The 24,810-nt window shown below is 51.3% G+C and overlaps 1 protein-coding gene across 1 annotated transcript; it reads left to right on the top strand.

Moving 5' to 3' along the window:
• Positions 1 to 23,735: 23,735 nt before the first annotated feature.
• LOC103698376 (30S ribosomal protein S31, mitochondrial) lies at positions 23,736 to 24,378 on the top strand. Its single transcript, XM_008780373.3, has one exon. The coding sequence runs from the start codon at positions 23,871 to 23,873 to the stop codon at positions 24,138 to 24,140; it is 270 nt and encodes an 89-aa protein (XP_008778595.1). The 5' UTR covers positions 23,736 to 23,870; the 3' UTR covers positions 24,141 to 24,378.
• Positions 24,379 to 24,810: the final 432 nt, after the last annotated feature.

Below are 24,810 nucleotides of genomic sequence, written 5' to 3'. Positions count from 1 at the left end.
AGACAGAAATTGGTTCTCTGGAATTACTGAGAGGGTCGACCCAAGAAGAAGTTGAGTCGACCCAAGTGGACTTTGAGTCGACCCAAAGAATGGTTGGGTCGACCCATGGGAAGGAAGGCTGAAATTGAAGTTTCTGTGGTTTCTGAGAGGGTCGACCCAAGGAATGTTTGAGTCGACCCAAGGCAAAGTTGGGTCGACCCAAGGACAGGTTGAGCCGACCCAAACACGGGCTGAACAGTAACGGCTAGTTCTGCAACTGTACTTTTTATCCTTCCCAAGGTGAGTAACGGCTAGTTTTTCAAATCTAACCATTGGGACTTGTCCTAAGAAGGTGGGAAGCTATTTAAAGGGGCACTATTCATCAGAGAGAACAACTTTTGAGTTGAATATCAAAGAGTACCCAAGAATACAAAAGTGCCCTAATCTTCTTCATCAAGAGCTTCATTCAAGAATCAAAGAAAGGGATTGAGCAGATTCAAAGAGGCATCAAGAGCTCCATCCCCCTTAAAGAGTGAAGCATCCTTGACAAAGAAGAGCAAAGTGACTTTAAAGCGATAAATACTTTCTAACTCTTCCTTGTAGCTTATATTGTTTCATATGCTCATTTAGGAGTTTGAATCTTTCCTTTTGTTATTAAACACTTTATAAAGGTTCGTTGGTGAGCCCGCAAAACCAACAAAGGTTTTTGGTGAACCCGGAAAACCAAAGTGTATAGGTTCGTTGGTGAGCCCGTAAAACCAACAAAGATTTTTGGTGAACCCGGAAAACCAAAGTGTATAGATTCGTTGGTGAGCCCGTAAAACCAACAAAGGTTTTTGGTGAACCCGGAAAACCAAAGTGTATAGGTTCGTTGGTGAGCCCGTAAAACCAACAAAGGTTTTTGGATTGTGAGCCCGGAAAACAATCCAACTGTAATCCGCGAGATTATAGTGAATTCCCAAGGGGATGCTTGGGGAGTGGACGTAGGTGCTAAGGAGAGCACCGAACCACTATATATTGTTGTGTTTGTGTTGTGCTTGTGTTTTCATTTACTCTTGCATCATCTTCTACTCTTGCGTTAGTTTAACTCACTCAAATAGCTTAAGAAAGCGTCCACCGCACTTAATTAAGAAAACGTTTAAAGCACCAAAATTTAGAAGAAACCAATTCCCCCCCCCCCCCCCTCTTGGCTTGTCACTTTGGGCAACATATATGTATATATATACGTATGTAAATGTGTGTGTGTGTATATATATGGGGATTGATAACCTACTCTCTATTATGGTAGGTTATCAATCTACCCATTTTTCATTAGACAAAAAATATTCTTACTTTTTATAACTCGGGTATTTTATTTCTTTTTACAATCCCATATTAACTCACCCCCTCAATCCTCTAATTAATACTCTCTCTCTATCATATATATATATATATATATTATATACAAACATACATACGTACACACACACACACACATATATATATATATATGTATGTATGTATATACATGTATATATATAGATGTATATATATATAGATAGATATATGTATATATGTATACACGTACGTATATGTATATCTATATATATTATATATATATATCGGGGAGAGAGGGAGGGAGAGAGTATTAATCGGGGGTTGAGAGGGTAAGTTAATGTGGTCTTATAAAAAGACATAAAATATTTTTAAGAGTTATAAAAAGTAAGGATATTTTTTGTTTATAAAAAAATGGGTAGATTGATAACCTACCATAACAGAGAGTAGGTTATTAATCTCTATATTATATTTATATATATGCATACATGTACGTACCTATACACACATATTTATATATATATATATATACCGAGGAGAGAGAGAGTATTAATTGGGGGTTGAGAGGGTGAGTTAATGTGAGATTGTAAAATGACATAAAATATCCTTAAGAGTTATAAAAAGTAAGAATATTTTTTGTCTACTAAAAATAAGTAGATTGATAACAGAGAGTAGGTTATCAATCCTATATATATATATATATATGTTACGGGGGAACTTAGCCACCATGCCCCACGTGACCGGCACGCGCGCCCAGGAAGACTACGGCTGCCCCTTGATCCAGCAATCCGACCTCGGGTCGGATATCTTCGGCTCTGCAGCCCGACGCCGAGTCGGCTGCCCCTTGGTCCAGCAATCCGACCTCGGGTCGGATATCTTCGGCTCCGCAGCCCGACCCCGAGTCGGGTGCCCCTTGATCCAGCAATCCGACCTCGGGTCGGATATCTTCGGCTCCGCAGCCCGACCCCGGGTCGGCTGCCCCTTGATCCAGCAATCCGACCCCAAGTCGGCAATCTCTTGACAACAACAGACTGTTCCCCTGAGGCACGCCGCGGCCCCCTGCTCCACTACTCCCCGCAACGGCCGTATCCGGCGGTGCCCCACGATCCCCTGTAACAGCCGTACAAAGCGGAGCTCCACTACGCCCTGCCATGGCCGTACCCAGCGCTGCCCCACGACGCCCTGTAACGACCATGTCAGTGGCAACCCCATCGTGCCACACGATGACCGATCCCCAGAAAAACCCCCCAGCCTGATATATATGCGGCTGGGGGGGAAGGAGAGGGTAAGCAAGATTTTCCAGAGTATTATCTTACCTGCTACCTCTTCTTCTCCTTCGATCTCCCCTAACTTGATCGTCGGAGGGCCCCCACTACCCTGGTGGTGGTGCGAGGCTTGCTTGCAGGTTTCCCGGCGGAAGGTGGAGCGCAACCGAAGTAATTCCAAGGGAACCCCGTTCATACCGCTGTGCCAATCGTTCTCGGTTTGGACCCCCAGCAACAGTTGGCGCTAGAGGAAGGGACCGAATCTCAGAGCGATCGTAATGGCACGGCGAGGTGGTCGTGGAGCTTCCAATGCTTCCGGTCGCGGGGCCTCTCGCGCCTCTGGCCGGAGGGCCGCTGCTTCTCCAACACGCTCTCAGCAACACTCCACCTCCCCACTGCCCGCTCAGACGGTCGAAGCCGCCCAGTTCGACCAGCTAACCCAGCAGGTTCGCACCCTCGCGGAGACGGTGCAGAATCTGCAGGGTGCGATGTCCCGGGCGCCGCAGCGGGTTCAGGAGCCGCCGCTGCCTGAGCGTTCGCCTGTCCTCCTCAACCCGCGCTCCTTCCTCTCCCATGGGGAGGGGCGCCGGCGCGAGGAGGATTCTCGAGCACGCTCCATTCTGCCGGGACCTTCCCACCGGAGCTGCGCGGGGTCCGAGAGGCGGGCCCGGGCGCGTTCCCAGACCCCCCAGTCCTCGAGGAACCCGCGCTCCAGTCGGTCCCCCTCTCGCCGCTCCTTGTCTCCCACCCACCGGTCGCGCTCCCTGGACCGGCGGGTGGACGATCTCCACCGACAACTCCAGGTCCTGAAGGGCCATTCCAAAGATCCCTTCGCCGACTTAGAGATCTCCTCCCAGCCGGCGCTCGCCTCGAGGATCCTGCGGACCCCGAATCCGCCGGGGTTCAAAATGCCGGCGATCGAGCCCTATGACGGGGCGGCGGACCCGCGGGATCACGTCGAGAGTTTCAGGACCCTTATGCTCCTCCACGGGGCATCAGATCCCCTTCTCTGCAAGGCTTTCCCGGCAACCCTCCGTGGCCCGGCGAGGGCGTGGTTCGCCGGGCTGGAGGCTGACTCAATCTGGTCCTTCGACCAGTTCACTCGCCTCTTCGTCACTCATTTCGCCGTCAGTAGCCGGCGGCGACTGGTCTCCGACTCCCTCTTCGATGTTCGGCAAAACGAGGGAGAAAGCCTACGGGATTATCTTACCCGCTTCAACAGGGCTACGCTGGAGGTCCGGAACCTGAGTCAGGAAGTAGCTCTTTCAGCCCTGAAGCGTGGCTTCCGGAAGGGCAGACTCACCTTCTCCCTGGACAAATGCCTGCCGCGGAGCTTCCCAGAGCTGTTGTCCCGGGCGAACCAGTATGCGGACGCCGAGGAGGCGGCCGCCCACCGGAGCAAGGAGGCCGCCGAGATCCTTCCAAAGCTTGGGAAGAAAAGGCGGAAAGAGGCACGCCAGAGGAGGAGCCCGACGCCCCAGCGCCGGCGAAGAACCACGGCGCCCCACGCCCTCGTTCTCCGCCCCGACGTTTCAACCGGTACACCCCTCTCCTGACTCCCCGGGCCCAGATCCTTATGGAGATCAAGGGGCGGGAGGACCTCCCGGCCCCGAGACAGATGCGGAAGATCCCTGGGAAGAGGCCCTCCCGGGCGTACTGTGAGTACCACCGAGACCACGGCCACGACACAGAAGACTGCTTCTAGCTTCGGGACGAGATCGAGGCTCTCATCCGCCGGGGGCGTCTCGGTCGATATGTGAGCGACCGACGTCCCCCCGCAGACCCGCGTCCGACCGACCCGGCTCCTCCGGAGCCTCGGGAGCAGAATCGACCCGTTGCGGGCGTGATCCACACTATCACTGGGGGCTGCCCCCGGCCCGTGAGGAACGCAGGGGGCTCGACGGAGGCGTCAGGTGCGGCCGTCGCAAAGAGGCAGAGGGTCGGCAATGTAATCACCTTTTGTGATGAGGATGTAAAGGGGGTTCAGACCCCCTACGATGACGCCATGGCCTTCCAAAAGCTGGGCTTATCCAGACAATCGTTGCGCAAAATATCCACCCCCCTCATAGGATTCACCGGCGACGCTGTCCCGGTGGAAGGTGTCGTTGAGCTGCCTGTGACTGCGGGCGTCGCACCCGCAGAAGCCACGGTGCGACTCGGGTTCTTGGTCGTCCGTGTTCCCTCGGCCTACAACGCTATCCTCGGACGACCCGGGCTGAACGTCCTTCGCGCGGTGGTCTCCACGTACCACTTGCTCATGCGGTTCCCCACGACGGTCGGGATCGGGGAGGTCCGAGGTGACCAACCGACCGCACGGCAATGTTTCTTAGCGACCCTTAAAGGGAAGAAGCCCGCAGAAGCCCTCAACGTCGAGTCCCTTGATGCCAGAGACGAGGTGGCCTTGCGGCAGGGGGAGCCGGCCGAGGGTGTGGTCGAAGTTCCCCTCGAGGAAGACCGCCGGGACCGGGCGGTCCGGGTCGACGCCAATCTCGACCCGAGAGCTCGGGCCCGGTTGGTGGAATTCCTTCGAGCCAATGCCGATGTATTTGCCTGGTCGGCGGCCGATGTACCTGGGATCGACCCGGAGGTCATTTCTCACGCCCTCAACGTCGACCCGACCCACCGGCCAGTGAAGCAGAAGAAGAGACACTGTGCCCCGGATCGGATCCGGGTGGTCGACCAGTTGGTAGACAAGCTCTTGAAGGCAGGATTCATAAGGGAGGTGAGTTACCCCGAGTGGCTGGCAAATGTCGTACTTGTCCGGAAGGCGAGCGGGAAGTGGAGGATGTGCGTCGACTATACCGACCTGAACAAGGCGTGCCCTAAGGATAGCTTTCCGCTTCCGCGGATAGACCAACTGGTCGACGCGACTTCCGGATATCAGCTGCTGTCTTTCATGGACGCCTTCTCCGGTTACAACCAGATAATGATGGCCCCACAGGACGAGGAGAAAACTGCCTTTATAACAGACCGGGGGTTGTACTGCTACAAGGTAATGCCCTTCGGTCTGAAGAATGCTGGCGCCACTTACCAGCGCCTCGTCAACAAAATCTTCAAGGAGCAAATCGGCCGGAACATGGAGGTGTACGTGGACGATATGCTGGTGAAGAGCCGCCAGGCAGACCAGCACATCGTGGATCTGGAGGAGACTTTCACCACCTTGCGGAAGTTTCGCATGAAGCTGAACCCAGCGAAGTGCGCCTTTGGCGCTTCGGCCGGGAGGTTCCTCGGTTTCATTGTCAACCAGCGGGGTATCGAAGCCAACCCGGATAAAATCAAGGCCATCCAAGGTATGTCCCCTCCGACCAAAGTGAAGGAGGTTCAGGAGCTCGCTGGAAGGGTCACCGCGCTCGGACGATTTGTGGCAAAATCGGCCGAACGCTGCCAACCATTCTTCAAAGTGTTAAAACGCCCGAAAGACTTCCTCTGGACGGCCGAATGTCAAGCAGCATTCGACCAGCTCAAGGAATACCTGGCGTCTCCTCCCCTGCTGTCCAAGCCGCAAGAAGGGGAGATGCTCTACCTCTATCTGGCGGTCTCCCCAACCGCGGTCAGTGCGGTGCTGGTTCGGGAAAAGACAAAGCTCCAGAAGCCCGTGTACTACATCATTCGGGTCCTACGGGATGCCGAGACGCGGTATACGAAGGCTGAAAAGATCGCCTTCGCGCTGCTGACCGCGACCAGGAGGCTCCGCCCCTATTTCCAGGCCCATTCTGTCACCCTCTTAACTGATCAACCACTACGACAGATCCTCAGCAATCCCGAGAATGCGGGACGGCTGGTGAAGTGGGCAGTAGAACTCGGTGAGTTCGACATCCGCTACCAGCCTCAACCCGCCATCAAGGCCCAGGTGCCGCGGACTTCCTCGCTGAGTGCACGGTGTAGGAGGCGGAGCCTAGACCGTCGGAAATGCCCAGCCTCGACCTCCCGACCTGGACGCTTCACATCGATGGGTCGTCGAACCCCGAGGGTGGAGGAGCCGGGCTGGTCCTTACCAGTCCTGATGGAGTGATAGCCGAGTATGCCTTGAGGTTTGGATTTCCAGTGACCAACAACGAGGCGGAGTACGAGGCCCTAGTCGCGGGACTCAAACTCACCGGGGAGCTCGGCATCCGGCGTTTGAAGGTTTTCACCGACTCCCAGTTGGTGGTCGGGCAGGTCCGTGGGGAGTTCGGGGCCCGGAGCCCGACCATGCAGAACTACGTCCGGAAGGTGCAAGCACTCATTCCCGACCTCGGCAGCGTCGCCCTCCAGCAGGTCCCCAGAAGCGAAAATGCCAGGGCCGACAGGTTGTCCCGCTTGGTGGGCGCAGAGGCGCACAACTTGTCGAGGGCAATCTACCTGGAGACCCTGGATGCCCCGAGCATCGGCGAGGCTGGAGCGGTGATGGCGATTGATCCGGAGCCGTCTTGGATGGACCCGCTCGTCGCCTACCTCGCCGAAGGGATCCTCCCTGAAGACGAAGATCAAGCTCGGCGACTTGTCAGGAAGTCCGCCCACTACGTACTCTATGAAGGGAGGCTGTATCGGACCTCGTTTACCGCCCCCCTCTTAAGGTGCCTCCGCCCCTCGGAGGCGGCCTACGTCCTCGGCGAAGTCCACGAGGGCGTCTGCGGATCGCACTCGGGGGCTAGGTCCTTGGCGCACAAGATCATGAGGCAAGGCTATTATTGGCCTACCTTGTTGGAGGACTCAAAGGGTCACGTACGGAAATGCGACGCCTGCCAGCGCCACGCCAACGTCCAGAGAGTCCCTTCTGTCCCCTTGGCACCAATCACCGCACCCTGGCCCTTCGCACAATGGGGAATGGATATCCTCGGACCATTCCCCGTCGCTTCCGCCCAGCGGAAATTCTTGATTGTTGCAATCGACTACTTCACCAAGTGGGTGGAGGCAGAGCCGCTGGCCACTATCACGGAGACGCAAGTCCGGAAGTTCGTGAAGAAAAACATCATTGTCTGATTTGGGGTACCCCGGGTCCTCATCTCGGATAATGGTCGACAGTTCGACAACAAGCATTTCCGTGACTTCTGCGAGGGGTTCGGGATCGAGCATCGGTTCACATCTGTGTCGCATCTCCAAACCAACGGCGAGGCCGAGGTGACAAATCGGACAATCCTCCAAGGAATTAAGGCGCGAATCGGTCGGACGAGGCAAGCTTGGGTCGAAGAACTCGAGAACGTCCTTTGGGCGTATCGGACCACGCATCGGACCCCTACCGGGGAGACACCTTTCAGCCTAACCTATGGCACGGAAGCGGTTGTCCCCATGGAGCTCGGACTCCCCTCGCCCCGGGTGGCCGCGCACCGACCCGAGGCCAATTCGGAGCAACTCCGAGGGAACCTGGACCTCTTGGAAGAAGCGAGAAAAATGGCGCAGGTTCGGATGGCGATGTATCAGCGGAGGGTGGCCCGATATTATAACTCCAAGGTCCGACCAAAACTTTTCAGAATCGGAGATTTGGTGCTAAGGCGAACCAAAGCATCTCAACCCGCGGAAGGTGGGAAGCTGGCGCCAAATTGGGAAGGCCCGTATAGGGTTCGCTGGGTAAACCGACCTGGCTCCTACCAGTTGGAGGCCCTAGATGGTCGAGAAATTCCAAGGAGCTGGAATTCCGCTAACCTGCGGATATATTACCAGTAGAAAGACAAAGCCAGAAAGACAGTTCAAAAAATATATAGTTCTTTTCATTTCAATAATCCCTGGTTACAATGGCGTGTTCGTGTGATTACAAAGAATTCCCAGAGGGGGATTGGGGAGTAAAGAAAGTAAGGAAGAGGTGGGAACTCCGTGGAGCTGAAAATCTGGGATTCCGAACCCTCCGCCCGAAGCAGCTACAATCCCACTGGCCGTGGGTGCTTCCCCCCGGAGGCGCCATCGACGCCTCACGCAAAAGACGAAGAGCCGGCGCGGACGAAGAAGAAGTTCACACTGCTTCTAGAGGAACGCCACCTCCAAGGGATATTCCGGTCTTCCCCAGGAGAAGGGGAGGAAAGGAATACAAGGGAGAAGAGCGCGAGGAGGCGCGATCCCGGATGAAGCGTCTAGCGCAGAGCTCAATCGGAAGGTGGGACTGAAAAGAGGGGGGATGTGATCCCGGATGAAACGCCTAGGGCGGAGTTCCACCGGAGAGAATCTTCCTGTTGATCCCAGATGAAACGGCTAGTTGGCGGAAGTCGCGAGGGGCGCGCCTCCCGTTCCTCCGGCAGGGATTTTCCAGCCACGCGCCGGAGAGGAGGTCTACGACCCATGGCAACCTGAACAGCTCCGGCTTGGCAGGCTCCACCGCACCTACGCTTATATTTATAGCCAAACTGTGGCCCCCCGGTCGTTCCGATGCGGGTGGCTCTAATAAATGCGGGCACATCGAATCCGGAGCCGTTTTGGCTCTCGAGGCTTATCCCCCCACGATCTCCTAAGCGTCGTTCTCCTTAATTGTATTCTTCGTGCAGGACACTCCGGGCGGCGTGTATCCTGCGGCCCCCGTATCTCCGCATGTGCCCAGGCCGCATCCGCCTCGAAGAACGCGCGTATCGCGGCCGCTTAACTGGCACTCCTCGCAAGCAGCAACTGGCCGGTCCGATTTTCCAGGTAACGCCTCAATTAGCATTTAATGGCCTTCTGGTGTTCCCCAGGTGGCACTTCGGGAGGAGGAGAAACACGATCGCAGCTGGCCACGGAGAAACCCCGTCGAGCGGCAAGTGATAGGCGCGCGACCAACGAGCGGAATTCCCCGAGGCTCGGCCCTCGGATGCCAGGCTAACCCGATGATCATCCCGGGAGCAGACTAGCCTGAAGCCCCGACCGGTCGCCTCGGCTTGCACCAGCCTTGGCCGACCAACGAGCGGAATTCCCCGAGGCTCGGCCCTCGGATGCCAGGCTAACCCGATGATCATCCCGGGAGCAGACTAGCCTGAAGCCCCGACCGGTCGCCTCGGCTTGCGCCAGCCTTGGCCGACCAACGAGCGGAATTCCCCGAGGCTCGGCCCTCGGATGCCAGGCTAACCCGATGATCATCCCGGGAGCAGACTAGCCTGAAGCCCCGACCGGTCGCCTCGGCTTGCGCCAGCCTTGGCCGACCAACGAGCGGAATTCTCCGAGGCTCGGCCCTCGGATGCCAGGCTAACCCGATGATCATCCCGGGAGCAGACTAGCCTGAAGCCCCGACCGGTCGCCTCGGCTTGCGCCAGCCTTGGCCGACCAACGAGCGGAATTCCCCGAGGCTCGGCCCTCGGATGCCAGGCTAATCCGATGATCATCCCGGGAGCAGACTAGCCTGAAGCCCCGACCGGTCGCCTCGGCTTGCGCCAGCCTTGGCCGACCAGCGGAAGAATTTCCTGAGGCCTAACCCTCGGATGCCTGGCCTGGCGCCGGAAGAATTTCCTGAGGCCTAACCCTCGGATGCCTGGCCTGGCGCCGGAAGAATTTCCTGAGGCCTAACCCTCGGATGCCTGGCCTGGCGCCGGAAGAATTTCCTGAGGCCTAACCCTCGGATGCCTGGCCTGGCGCCGGAAGAATTTCCTGAGACCTAACCCTCGGATGCCTGGCCTAGCGCCGGAAGAATTTCCTGAGGCCTAACCCTCGGATGCCTGGCCTAGCGCCGGAAGAATTTCCTGAGTCCTAACCCTCGGATGCCTGGCCTAGCGCCGGAAGAATTTCCTGAGGCCTAACCCTCGGATGCCTGGCCTAGCGCCGGAAGAATTTCCTGAGGCCTAACCCTCGGATGCCTGGCCTAGCGCCAGAAGAATTTCCTGAGGCCAAACCCTCGGATGCCTGGCCTAGCGCCGGAAGAATTTCCTGAGGCCTAACCCTCGGATGCCTGGCCTAGCGCCGGAGGAACTTCAAGAGTCAGGAGTCGGCGAGACGCTACTAAGAGTTAAAAAGAGGAAGGACGAAAGTGAAATAAAGAAACACTTTGTTTGCATTAACTTTCGTTGCATCAGGGCCGAGACCCATACAACATGGCAAAACGCCAACATACAAAAAAAGAAGAACAAAGAAAAGTACAGAAAGTCAGCTTGGAGGAACCACTGGGTCGGGAACGGCGAGCACGTCCGCGAAGGGTAGGGAGACGGTTGGAGAATCGGCAGGCAATGGCATCGGAGGGGAGTCGAGGAGGGAGACCCCACTCAGGTCAATTTCGGAGTATTTAGCAGACACCCTTGCCAGGCCTTCATCGAAGCCTAAGGCAAAGGAGTCGGACCCCGCGTCCGACATGTCACGGATGAACTCGGCGGACTGACGATAGGCCTGTACCGCCTGACGTCCGATTTCCGCGCTCTTCTCGGCCAGCGCCGCCTCCGCTCGCTCCGTAATCTGAGCTTTCGCTTCCATGACCTTCGCCACAATCCGGTCGTCCGCCTCGGAGGAAACCCTCAGCAGATCGGCCCGAACCTCCATGTGCTTCGCCTCGGCAGCGACGCGAGCAGCCTCAGCCTCCTCCAGGCGCGAATGAAGCTCCTGATTGCTCGCACGAGTCCCCTCCAAGGCCGACTCCAATTCGACCAGCCTGGCTTCAAGAGATCGGGTTCGGTTGCGGGCATTGTCGGCCGACTGCTGGGCCTTCTCCCACCTCTCCCGGAAGTCGGCAGCCTTCCGGGACTGCTTTTCGGCCCGCTCCTCCGCCTTCCTGATCTCGCCTTCGAGACCCGAGGCAACCTTGAGTTGCTCCTGAGCCTCCAACAGTTGCCTCTCAAGGGCGGCAAAGCCGAGTGCCCGCTCTTCGGCCACCTGGAGCCTCGTCTCGAGGTCCCTGGTCGTCCTCCCCGCCGCAGCCTGGCCTCCCTCCTCTACAGCTTTCAGTCGGCTCTCGGCCCTCGCCAGAAGCCTCGCCTGTTTCTCGTGGCCCTCCTCCAGACGGATCATGTACTGGGCGAGCTAAAAGATAGGAAAAATGAGAGCGTCAGACGGGGATCAATAGAGCCTATAAATGACGAAAGCGACCAAAAGAACACTCACCGACATGAGACAGACGCAGCTGGCAGCTCCGACTTCAGGGATCCTCATCTGCCGGACCTGCCTACGGTCACTCTCCAGCAGCACCGTCTCGACGAGGTTTCGGGCGCCGGCAAAAGTGAAGGCCGACCCCGACTTCGCCCCGGAGCCGGACGGTGGTTCTGCAGCCTTACCCTTACCCATCGCTTGGGGGAGAGTCATGCCGACCGTGCTTGGGGCGGGGGCCGCGCCAGAAATCGACAGGGTCCCGCTCGGCCGGGGCCTCGACGCGCCCCTCCTTCTCGTATCATCCAAAGCCGACCGAGCCGAAGGCCGGGCTGGGGACCGACTGCGTCCGACCCGGCCGTCTCGGGCACGCCCGGATGACACCTCCGGAAAAGCGGTAGTCTCATCACCGGAGGGCTGATACGGCGTCAGCTGTCGATCCGAGCCCGCGGCGTCCCCCTGATCGGTGGGCCCGGACCCGTCTGTCGGCGTCGGAGTCGCCTGCTGGCGGGGCTTCTTCGCCGGTGGGACCCCGCTCGGAGGAGTCCGTTTCTTCCTCCGGACCGCTTCCAATAGGGGCGCCCTACTAACAGCCATTGCCTTGTCCGACTGCATGACGTCGTCGATTTCTGCAAAAAGGTGATGGTGTGCGTGCGGAGGGCTAAGCATGAATTTCAGAAAATTTTTATGCGGAAAGAACGGGTTAAACATTTTAACCAAAAACATGCTTGATATTTTAGATATTTTAACTCTGGTACCAGTCGAAGACAGTCTTCAACTGCACATCACATGTGGCGCAGGCTCAGTCCCAATACATAGGGTGACACCCGCGCGTGCCTATCAAAGCACTCATCATATGAGCCCCCGGGTGGAGAGCCACGCTTCGTCACACGATCACGCGTGAGAGTTCCCGAGAATCGGATAGTCTCCACTAATCCTTTGCTTTGACACCATATATCACAAAGCCCTCAGATCCCGAGGATTGTGTAATTCAAATCAATATGCATAAATCACAATTTCTTGTGATTTGAAGATTGAGATCATATCTCAACCATAAAAGAGATCAGATCTCTTACCTTTAGAAGGAGGTTCCTTCAAGGATGCTTCGCAGCCGCACAAGCGTCCGGCCTCGATGACTCGTCCACGCGAAGCTCCGGAATGATCAGCTTCCCGGGGAGTGCTAGCTCGCAGGGAGGCAGAAGGTTGGCTGAAAGGGAGAAGGAAGAAGATGGACCTTCACAGCTCAAGAACTCCTTCTTGGGCTTTCACCTTCAGAACTACTCTCTCCTCTCACACTCTTTCTCTGGTGCTCTCCATGTGTTAGGAAGAAGGAAGAGGGGTGGCCTATTTATAGGCCAAGAAGAAGGTGAGGTGTCCCTATGAGGTGTCCTGTGAGGTGTCCTGCCAGGACACATGTCACACATGCAAGGAAGAGAGATGTCCTGCTCAGCCACGTGTCACGCATGCAAAGGGGTGAGGTGGCCTGGAGGGCGATGTCATGGATGACCTCATGAGGCAGATGAGGTCATGGATGACATCAGGAGGAGTGTGAGGTGTCCAGGCCCGCCACATGTCACACATGCAAGCAAAAGAGGTGTCCTGCTCCACCACGTATCACGCATGCAAGCAAAAGAGGTGTCCTGCTCCGCCACGTGTCACGCATGCAAAGGGGTGAGGTGGCCGGGATGTGGGTCCCACATACAGTATGTGGGTCCCACCTAAGCAGGACATGGGTCCCACATACAGTATGTGGGTCCCACCTAGGCAGGACGTGGGTCCCACATACAGTATGTGGGTCCCACATAGGAAAGGAAGTCCTAGTCATACTAGGATCATAATTGATTTTAATCCAATTTGACTCAAGCCAAATCTGATTTGGTTGGGGCAAATTAGACATTTTCACCAAACCAATTTTGGTGTCAATTACGGTTTTACCAACTTCAAATCATATTTGAATTTGGTCAAGCCCAATCTCTATTACTCAATCAAATTGAGTCTAATCAGTGATCTAATCACCAATTAACTTCTCCAAGCAACAATTGCTTAGGGCAATCAGTCAATCACATTGACTATTTTACCTCTAGACGATTCTCAATCGTCAATCAGCCATTTGATCAATCCAGAAACTTCTAAGCGTGTGACCTCACAGGTTCGAACCTAAGCCGGTAGTACAAGAACACTTCCTGCACTAATCGAAGTAACCATCTAGCAATGGGACCCGACGACCGGATAGGCCGAATAGATGCAAAGCAACATTCTAGAACCTATGGACTATGGTTACTGCATAATTCATCCTCTTGACCAGAAAATGCCCAGGATGGGTTTAGAGTCTGTCTACCCTGAAACGATCCATCCGGAAATATGTTTCAATTCAATAAGTCAAGTGATAGTGATTTGACTTTCCCTGGCCAGGGTACTACTTAATTGAAAACACAAGGCATTCACCCTTATTTCTAAGGGAGGTCAATCCCATCTTGATCTGCAACTGACTACCACAAGTACTTGACTGGACCCAGAAACCTTTCGTCGCTGGATTAGAAATTCAGGTAGTCCGGCACCAAAGTACAGTGAGTTGCTTGCAAGCCACCGGTTGCAATCTCAGGTCTAAAGGATACATATACCCATATCCACTTGGAACAACTCTTGACAAGAGAGAGTCCGTCAATTGGTCACGTTCAGTGAACGTACACTACCATTCACCTGTATACCATACTAGTATCTCTATACTCTTTGGTTTGGAAGACAACCAACAAATATGATACACAATGACCTACGCCCGATAATACTATCGTCCTATTAATAGTATATCATACGGTCATGAACATTTAAGGACCTGTGTGACAAAATCATATTTCATTACACAAAGCAGTCCTAAGGACTTCATCACATCGGAGTTTGTGAAGATGTTCTGGTGATGAATAAATACCATGTTATTTATAATTGATTCAAATACATTTACAATCAACAATTGATTGAATTTAGGACATAATTTCCAACAACTCCCACTTGAACTAAAGCCAATCAGTACAGTATCGTATACCCATCTTCAAGTAATGATGGTCAAACTCCTTTACACTGAGGGCCTTAGTGAAGGGGTCGGCTAAGTTATCCTTCCCGTCAATCTTTTGAAGATCAACGTCACCTCGTTCTACTATCTCACGAACCAGGTGATATCTGCGCAGAATGTGCTTGGTGCGCTGGTGAGCTCTTGGTTCCTTGGCCTGAGCGATGGCACCAGTGCTATCCGAATAGACAAGGACTGGTCCACTAAGGGAGGGTGCAACTCCGAGCTCAGCAATGAACTTCCGCAGCCACACAGCTTCCTTTGCCGCATCCGATGCCGCAATGTACTCCGCCTCGCACACAGAGTCCGCTATAGTAGTCTGCTTGGAACTCTTCCAACAGACAGCCCCACCACACAGGGTAAAAACATAACCAGACACAGACTTGCTATCATCACGGTCTGATTGAAAACTTGAATCGGTATAACCGACAAGTCTCAACTCAGTATCTCCATAAACAAGCCACTTATCCTTAGTATTTCTCAAATACTTGAGGATAGTCTTTACAACTTTCCAGTGGCTTTCTCCTGGGTCAGATTGGTACCTACTCACTACTCCTAGTGAATACGCCACATCTGGTCTAGTACAAGTCATAGCATACATAATAGATCCCACAGTAGAGGCATATGGAATTCTACTCATACGCTCTCTTTCTTGGGGAGTTGTGGGGCAATCTCCTTTAGAAAGAGTAATTCCATGACCTATCGGAAGATAGCCTTTCTTGGAATTTTCCATGCTGAAACGTTTCAGCACAGTATTTATGTACATGGATTGGGACAGACCGAGCAACCTCCTAGATCTATCTCTATAGATCTTCATCCCAAGGATGTAGGATGCTTCTCCCAAATCCTTCATGGAGAATTGTGATGAAAGCCATATTTTTACTCCCTGTAGTGCAGCAATGTCATTCCCTATTAGGAGAATATCATCCACATACAGTACAAGAAATAAGACTACCGTACCATTAGCCCATTTGTATATGCAAGGTTCCTCTTCGTTCTTAACGAAGCCATAAGTTTTGATAACCCTGTCAAAACGAATGTTCCAACTCCGAGATGCCTGCTTTAGTCCATATATGGACTTTTGCAGCCTACACACCTTAGACTCATCTGCAGAAATAAAACCTTCATGCTGTATTATATACACCTGTTCCTCTAAATCTCCATTTAGAAAAGCGGTTTTAACATCCATCTGCCAGATCTCAAAGTCCAGATGGGCCGCAATCGCAAGCATGATCCGAATGGATTTTAGCATTGCCACAGGCGAAAACGTTTCGTCATAGTCAATACCATAACGCTGACGAAATCCCTGGGCAACCAGACGAGCTTTATAGGTTTCCACCTTTTCGTCTGCGCCTCTTTTCCGTTTGAAAATCCACTTACACCCTATGGGTTTAAATCCTTCGGGTGGGTCAACCAATGTCCATACATCATTGACCTTCATGGACTCCATTTCAGATTCCATGGCTCCAAGCCATTTATCAGAGTCAGACCTTTGCATAGCATCCATATAGGTGACGGGATCCTCATCGTTCTCATCGAGACGAATGGGATCATCGTCCCGGACAAGAAAACCATAGTATCTATCCGGTTGATGCGGTACTCTACCGGATCGCCTAACGGGTGCAACCTTAATGGGTTCTGAGTTTGATCCAATCAAATCAGACTCTAACGGTTCAGTTCTAGTTGTCTGATCCTCTACCTGTTGAACCTCATCAAGCTCAACCTTAGAGCTGTTCGTTCTTTCACTAAGAAATTTCTTCTCCAAGAAGACAGCTCTATTGCTGACGAACAACCTTTGTTCATTAACCTGGTAGAAATAATACCCTTTGGTTTCTTTTGGGTAGCCGACAAAAAGACATTCTTCCGACCTAGCTTCCAGTTTATCTGCTTTCAAACGACGGACGTAGGCTGGAGACCCCCAAACTTTAAGGTGAGAGAGTACAGGCTTTTGACCGGTCCATATCTCATATGGAGTTTTAGTCACAGATTTACTGGAAACTCTATTAAGAATATAACAAGCGGTCTCAAGTGCATAACCTCAAAATGATAAGGGCAAAACTGTAAACCCCATCATGGATCGGACCATGTCCAACAGAGTCCGATTCCTCCTTTCAGACACACCATTATGCTGCGGTGTTCCGGGAGGGGTCCACTGAGAGAGAATCCCATTCTCCTCCAGATATGTCAAGAAATCACTGGAGAGGTATTCACCACCTCGATCAGATCGAAGTATCTTAATACACTGTCCAGTTTGTTTCTCTACTTCATTACGGTATAATTTGAACATTTCAAATGATTCATACTTGTGTTTCATAAGAAACACATACCCATACCGAGATAGGTCGTCGGTAAATGTAATGAAATAGCTGTATCCACCTCTTGCACTAGTGCTCATAGGTCCACATACATCCGAATGTACAAGACCTAATACAGCACCAGCTCGTATACCTTTTCCAGTAAAAGGCGACTTGGTCATTTTTCCAAGAAGACAAGACTCACAGGTAGGTAATGATTCACAATCATTAATATTTAAAATATCCAGTGAGGCCAACCTGTTGATCCTGTTCTTGTTAATATGACCTAGCCTACAATACCAAAGGTAGATATCAGAGACATCATCAGATCTAGGGCGTTTACTTGTAGTGTACATTACACTAACAGGTTGTGACAATACATAAATGCCATTGTTTAATCGTCCATTGATTACTGTAACACCATTCATAATGATATCACAATAATCCTTCTTTATACAAATTTCATAACCGTTTAAGGCCAAATGACCAACGGAAATGACATTCATTAAGAAACTAGGACAATAGTGACATTCACCAAGGGCAATTATGTGAGAATTTGAAACAATTTGAATATTACCTAATGCAAGAACTGGAACAGTTCTTCCATCTCCAACATTTAGGAATTTCTCATTGTTACCGAAATTCTCAATGACTTGCAGTCCTTTCAACGTATTACAGATATTAAAAGGACTTCCGGTATCCAATACCCAAGTCATCATATCACATACAGAGAAATTATAAGGTGTTATCATATAACCACCTTGACCAGCAACTCTTTGCTGATTTCTCTCATTAGCACTCGAGTTAGCCTGATTCTTAATCAAAGGTCTAGTCGGCTCATCACTATCCAATAGTGATAGGGGGAACTTATAAGAGGACATTTCTGCATAAAGGATAAAACCATGGCCTTATTAGTAAATGAATCAATTAATCTAAAGACATGGATTTTAGTCTAAAGATCCTTCCACTATTTTATACGAATCAGGAGCCTCTACCTCTAATCCGAAGAATTACTCTTAATTCTTTAGTGGGCACTAGAATCCAATAGGCTATACCTGGGCCCGACTTTGGTCGGTATCAACCCAAATACACCTAAAGGTAGGTTCATAACAAATTGCTTCAACTAAACAACTTCTAGTGATCATTCTGCCCCAGGAAGCACTTCAGCAGGCGTATATCGACACTACTAAAAGTCCCGGTCAGGTCCAACCATTAACATGTAGCAATCAATGCAAACTATCTAATAGATGGTCAAGCCCGACTTTGGCCGGTATCCAACCGGACCACCCATTCCAATAATTGCAACCGACTCATCATTATTGTATGACAATTCCAATGGCCGATACGCACCAGTGCGCGCACGCGCCTCCAATGTATATAGACGTATTGGACTCATTATCACACAACTAATGGGAGGCTATGACGTGGTCATCTCCATTAACCATATCATTTTATGGACCTAATAATTTAGAGGATTTTTGTAATAAAAAGCTGACTCAATCCAAATCCTCCCACTGACTTCATAAGTCAGGTATCATAGGAAATAGATTCAAGTCAGCGCACCTAAATCAGTCCAACTGATTTTCTTACAGGCATGGGTCAATTAGAGTCAATCAGAGATCTGATCAAAAGAGATTCACCAAGATGGCCAGGTAAGTGAGATCAGCGGAAGGGTATGCCATTAACTTGACTGGACCGAAACCCAGCAAGTAGCTCCCAATTAAAAACCTACTGATTACAGTTGCCTTTGACACCAGCTGGTTTATCAATTTCAATTCGATCAATATCATAACTCAAGCTCAACCACGAAGCCTAAATCAACATCCATTTGGTCTAATCAAAGACATGGACTTGATCAACTACAACTATTGCAAAGATCAAGAGCAATCTTGACCCAATCTAAGAAACAACTTTAATTAGATTAGATCAACTACTCTACCAAGTTTGATTTCAACCATTGAGTCCAAATCATTTGGATTTGATTTAGCTAACCCATTACCCCATGAATTATGCAATGTCTTAGACATTCAAATCACATTTAAAGTCTAGGATCTATATCATTACTCAATTCATAATTAAGTATATTACATTATTCATGTCTTATCTTTGTTTTGCATGCTCCGTAACTTTAAATCGTTAAAACACTTTTAAGATTCAAGTTAATCATGCAAACAAACATGTTCATTCATCATATGAATAACATAATGAAATAATATAATTAGTTTACATCATATGTAAAAGATCACATCTTGCATAGATATTTGATATTACAAAGAACCTGGACGGGCTCTGATACCACTGATGGTGTGCGTGCAGAGGGCTAAGCATGAATTTCAGAAAATTTTTATGCGGAAAGAACGGGTTAAACATTTTAACCAAAAACATGCTTGATATTTTAGATATTTTAACTCTGGTACCAGTCGAAGACAGTCTTCAACTGCACATCACATGTGGCGCAGGCTCAGTCCCAATACATAGGGTGACACCCGCGCGTGCCTATCAAAGCACTCATCATATGAGCCCCCGGGTGGAGAGCCACGCTTCGTCACACGATCACGCGTGAGAGTTCCCGAGAATCGGATAGTCTCCACTAATCCTTTGCTTTGACACCATATATCACAAAGCCCTCAGATCCCGAGGATTGTGTAATTCAAATCAATATGCATAAATCACAATTTCTTGTGATTTGAAGATTGAGATCATATCTCAACCATAAAAGAGATCAGATCTCTTACCTTTAGAAGGAGGTTCCTTCAAGGATGCTTCGCAGCCGCACAAGCGTCCGGCCTCGATGACTCGTCCACGCGAAGCTCCGGAATGATCAGCTTCCCGGGGAGTGCTAGCTCGCAGGGAGGCAGAAGGTTGGCTGAAAGGGAGAAGGAAGAAGATGGACCTTCACAGCTCAAGAACTCCTTCTTGGGCATTCACCTTCAGAACTACTCTCTCCTCTCACACTCTTTCTCTGGTGCTCTCCATGTGTTAGGAAGAAGGAAGAGGGGTGGCCTATTTATAGGCCAAGAAGAAGGTGAGGTGTCCCTATGAGGTGTCCTGTGAGGTGTCCTGCCAGGACACATGTCACACATGCAAGGAAGAGAGATGTCCTGCTCAGCCACGTGTCACGCATGCAAAGGGGTGAGGTGGCCTGGAGGGCGATGTCATGGATGACCTCATGAGGCAGATGAGGTCATGGATGACATCAGGAGGAGTGTGAGGTGTCCAGGCCCGCCACATGTCACACATGCAAGCAAAAGAGGTGTCCTGCTCCACCACGTATCACGCATGCAAGCAAAAGAGGTGTCCTGCTCCGCCACGTGTCACGCATGCAAAGGGGTGAGGTGGCCGGGATGTGGGTCCCACATACAGTATGTGGGTCCCACCTAAGCAGGACATGGGTCCCACATACAGTATGTGGGTCCCACCTAGGCAGGACGTGGGTCCCACATACAGTATGTGGGTCCCACATAGGGAAGGAAGTCCTAGTCATACTAGGATCATAATTGATTTTAATCCAATTTGACTCAAGCCAAATCTGATTTGGTTGGGGCAAATTAGACATTTTCACCAAACCAATTTTGGTGTCAATTACGGTTTTACCAACTTCAAATCATATTTGAATTTGGTCAAGCCCAATCTCTATTACTCAATCAAATTGAGTCTAATCAGTGATCTAATCACCAATTAACTTCTCCAAGCAACAATTGCTTAGGGCAATCAGTCAATCACATTGACTATTTTACCTCTAGACGATTCTCAATCGTCAATCAGCCATTTGATCAATCCAGAAACTTCTAAGCGTGTGACCTCACAGGTTCGAACCTAAGTCGGTAGTACAAGAACACTTCCTGCACTAATCGAAGTAACCATCTAGCAATGGGACCCGACGACCGGATAGGCCGAATAGATGCAAAGCAACATTCTAGAACCTATGGACTATGGTTACTGCATAATTCATCCTCTTGACCAGAAAATGCCCAGGATGGGTTTAGAGTCTGTCTACCCTGAAACGATCCATCCGGAAATATGTTTCAATTCAATAAGTCAAGTGATAGTGATTTGACTTTCCCTGGCCAGGGTACTACTTAATTGAAAACACAAGGCATTCACCCTTATTTCTAAGGGAGGTCAATCCCATCTTGATCTGCAACTGACTACCACAAGTACTTGACTGGACCCAGAAACCTTTCGTCGCTGGATTAGAAATTCAGGTAGTCCGGCACCAAAGTACAGTGAGTTGCTTGCAAGCCACCGGTTGCAATCTCAGGTCTAAAGGATACATATACCCATATCCACTTGGAACAACTCTTGACAAGAGAGAGTCCGTCAATTGGTCACGTTCAGTGAACGTACACTACCATTCACCTGTATACCATACTAGTATCTCTATACTCTTTGGTTTGGAAGACAACCAACAAATATGATACACAATGACCTACGCCCGATAATACTATCGTCCTATTAATAGTATATCATACGGTCATGAACATTTAAGGACCTGTGTGACAAAATCATATTTCATTACACAAAGCAGTCCTAAGGACTTCATCACATCGGAGTTTGTGAAGATGTTCTGGTGATGAATAAATACCATGTTATTTATAATTGATTCAAATACATTTACAATCAACAATTGATTGAATTTAGGACATAATTTCCAACAAAAGGATGAGATGGTTAGAAACTGAGAAACTGATGGAAAGAAGAAACGAAAGAGGAGAAAAGGGCTAAAAAAGAAGAAGTGGTGGCGGGCTCACGGTCGGCGGGGACCGAGCTCAGACCGACGTTCACCAAGGCATCCTCGGAAATAAGGCTAGCCACCGGGGGGAGCCGGCCCTCGGCAACCAACCCCCTCAAGACGGCGACGCCATCGGACTCCTCCCTCGACAACCTCGATAGGCCGATCGGGGACTTCATCGGCGTCTCCCAGGTTGTCCCGACTCCCCAAGAAGGATTTACGTCGATGAAAAAGAAACGCTCCTTCCAGCCATGAATGGAGGAAGGAGCCTCCTTGACGAGGCCGCACCCTCGCCGCGCCGCAAAGCACCACCACCCTCTGTCCCGGGGGTGGCCGTTCAGGCCGTAGCATTCCCAAAAGACGTTCAGGGTGGCGGGAACCTCGTGCATGCGGCAGAGAACCTGGAAGGCCGTCAGGGTACGCCATGAGTTCGGCACCAGTTGCGTCGGCGCCACTCTTAAACCTCGAAGCACCTGCACGACTAAGTCCGAGAGGGGAAAGCGGAACCCAGCCCGAAGGATGTCCTCATTGATGGCGACCTTCCCTGGAGGAGGATGGGACATCCTCTCCTCAGGCCCCGGGAGCGTAACGTTGCAGGCTTCGGGAAGGTGGTACCGGGCCACGAACCTATCTAGGTCTTCGGGGACCAGCTCCGACTGAATGCGGTCCGCTCTTACCTCGTCCATCCCTAACGGCCAGTGAATCTACGGTCAGGACGGGGTCAAGAGGGGAGAAGGGACCGGAACGACTGGGGTACACTAATACGAAGGGAGAAAGTACGGAGAGCCCTAAATTGAAGAGTGGGGCAACTCACCGGAAGGGAAGGAAGAACGGCTCCGAGAGCGTCAAAGGAGGAGCGAACGAACAGTCCGACGGCAACGGCAGCAGCACAAGGGAGAAACTCGAGGATGCCTGTGAAGAGAAAGGCGGACGGGGGAGGGCCCCCGGTCAAATAGGCGGAAAGGCGGGTGACGCCTCGGTGACGCCAGAGGACGCCCGGCTGCCGAAGGATCGTTCGCGCCCCAAAGGCGAATCGACGCCATTAAGGAAGGATGTCCGCCGAAATCCGCAGACTGCCAGATCAGCGACAACCGCCATACGCCATAAAGAAGGCGGGGAGTTCGGAGCGCGCGCGCCTTTCCGAGAGATGGCGGCAATCTCGAAGCGTCACTCCCTTCACCCGTTCCCCTCCTGGTTCCAGGCTCGGAAGTGGGGGGCTACTGTTACGGGGGAACTTAGCCACCATGCCCCACGTGACCGGCACGCGCGCCCAGGAAGACTACGGCTGCCCCTTGATCCAGCAATCCGACCTCGGGTCGGATATCTTCAGCTCCGCAGCCCGACCCCGAGTCGGCTGCCCCTTGGTCCAGCAATCCGACCTCGGGTCGGATATCTTCGGCTCCGCAGCCCGACCCCGAGTCGGGTGCCCCTTGATCCAGCAATCCGACCTCGGGTCGGATATCTTCGGCTCCGCAGCCCGACCCCGGGTCGGCTGCCCCTTGATCCAGCAATCCGACCCCAAGTCGGCAATCTCTTGACAACAACAGACTGTTCCCCTGAGGCACGCCGCGGCCCCCTGCTCCACTACTCCCCGCAACGGCCGTATCCGGCGCTGCCCCACGATCCCCTGTAACAGCCGTACAAAGCGGAGCTCCACTACGCCCTGCCATGGCCGTACCCAGCGCTGCCCCACGACGCCCTGTAACGACCATGTCAGTGGCAACCCCATCGTGCCACACGATGACCGATCCCCAGAAAAACCCCCCAGCCTGATATATATGCGGCTGGGGGGGAAGGGGAGGGTAAGCAAGATTTTCCAGAGTATTATCTTACCTGCTACCTCTTCTTCTCCTTCGATCTCCCCTAACTTGATCGTCGGAGGGCCCCCACTACCCCGGTGGTGGTGCGAGGCTTGCTTGCAGGTTTCCCGGCGGAAGGTGGAGCGCAACCGAAGTAATTCCATGGGAACCCCGTTCATACCGCTGTGCCAATCGTTCTCGGTTTGGACCCCCAGCAACAATATATATATATAAAAGATAAAGATGTATATACCTATATATCTACATGTATATATATATATATATATATATATATATATATATATATATATATATATATATATATATATATATATATATAGAGAGAGAGAGAGAGAGAGAGAGAGAGAGAGATAAACCCTCGATCCCAAAAAGCCGCCGGTTTATAGAAATCCCTTTGGTGTCCGAGGGTCGTGGAGCTTCTCGGAGCAGCAGCGAGGCGGCGGCCATCAAACGAACTCCCATATGGCGATGCGGTGGCTGGCCAGTCGGGCGATGCACCAGGTGGTGGAGCGGCGGCCGATGTTCTCCTCCTCCTTTTCCTTTTCCTCTTCGTCGTTGGCGCCCGTTCTGGTCCCGTGCGGCCGCGGCGACAAGAAGACGAAGAGGGGGAAGCGCTTCAAGGGGTCGTACGGCAACGCGCGGCCCAAGCGGGAGAAGAAGATCGAGCGGATCAAGGACCGGGTCGAGGTCCCCAGGTCTATCCCGTGGCCCCTTCCCTTCAAGCTCATCTGATCCCATCTCTAGGGTTAGGGTTTCTGTTTCTCTTTCTTTAATCTGTCCTTGCTCATAGTATATCTGTTGTTCTACAAGTCGAGTCTTTTGTACTTCTTCTAATTGACGAACTCGTGCTGTTGAATTCACCGCGTAAATGTTACTTTGATGGTAACATATTCATATATGTTGAACTGAGATCTTTCGGGTGTTGTTTTGGTCGCGAATTAGGTAATGCAATATCATTATTACAGTCTGAGGTTTGATTTTATATGAGTATAAATACGAGTAAGTTAGATAACGTTTTATTTGATTTAAAGAGAAAACTAGATTATGGTTCTATGATTTTGTAACATTATAATAAGTTCCATTAATGAAGTAGAAGTGATTTCCTATATATTCTTATTTGAGGGCCAGTTACTTGTGCTTCTACATTTCATTGCCTCTTCCAATACTCAAAACTCACATACCCTATTGTATTGGCAATCCATATCCTAAAACTAAAATCAGTATAACATTATCAGGGAAATAGATTTTTTTTAATAAAAAAAGATTTGATTTTTAAACTGCTGATTGACAGGGATTAATGTAGTATGAAAATCAACATAACATTTTTAACCATTGCTTGTTAATAACTATTGATAGATTACCATCTAAGATTCACGAGTTTGTCTCATGCCAGGGTGGTGAG

This window comes from Phoenix dactylifera, unplaced genomic scaffold (assembly GCF_009389715.1).
Source record: "Phoenix dactylifera cultivar Barhee BC4 unplaced genomic scaffold, palm_55x_up_171113_PBpolish2nd_filt_p 000809F, whole genome shotgun sequence".
In the NCBI taxonomy this organism is placed as follows: Eukaryota; Viridiplantae; Streptophyta; class Magnoliopsida; order Arecales; family Arecaceae; genus Phoenix; species Phoenix dactylifera.
This window is presented reverse-complemented; position numbering and strand designations above follow the sequence as displayed.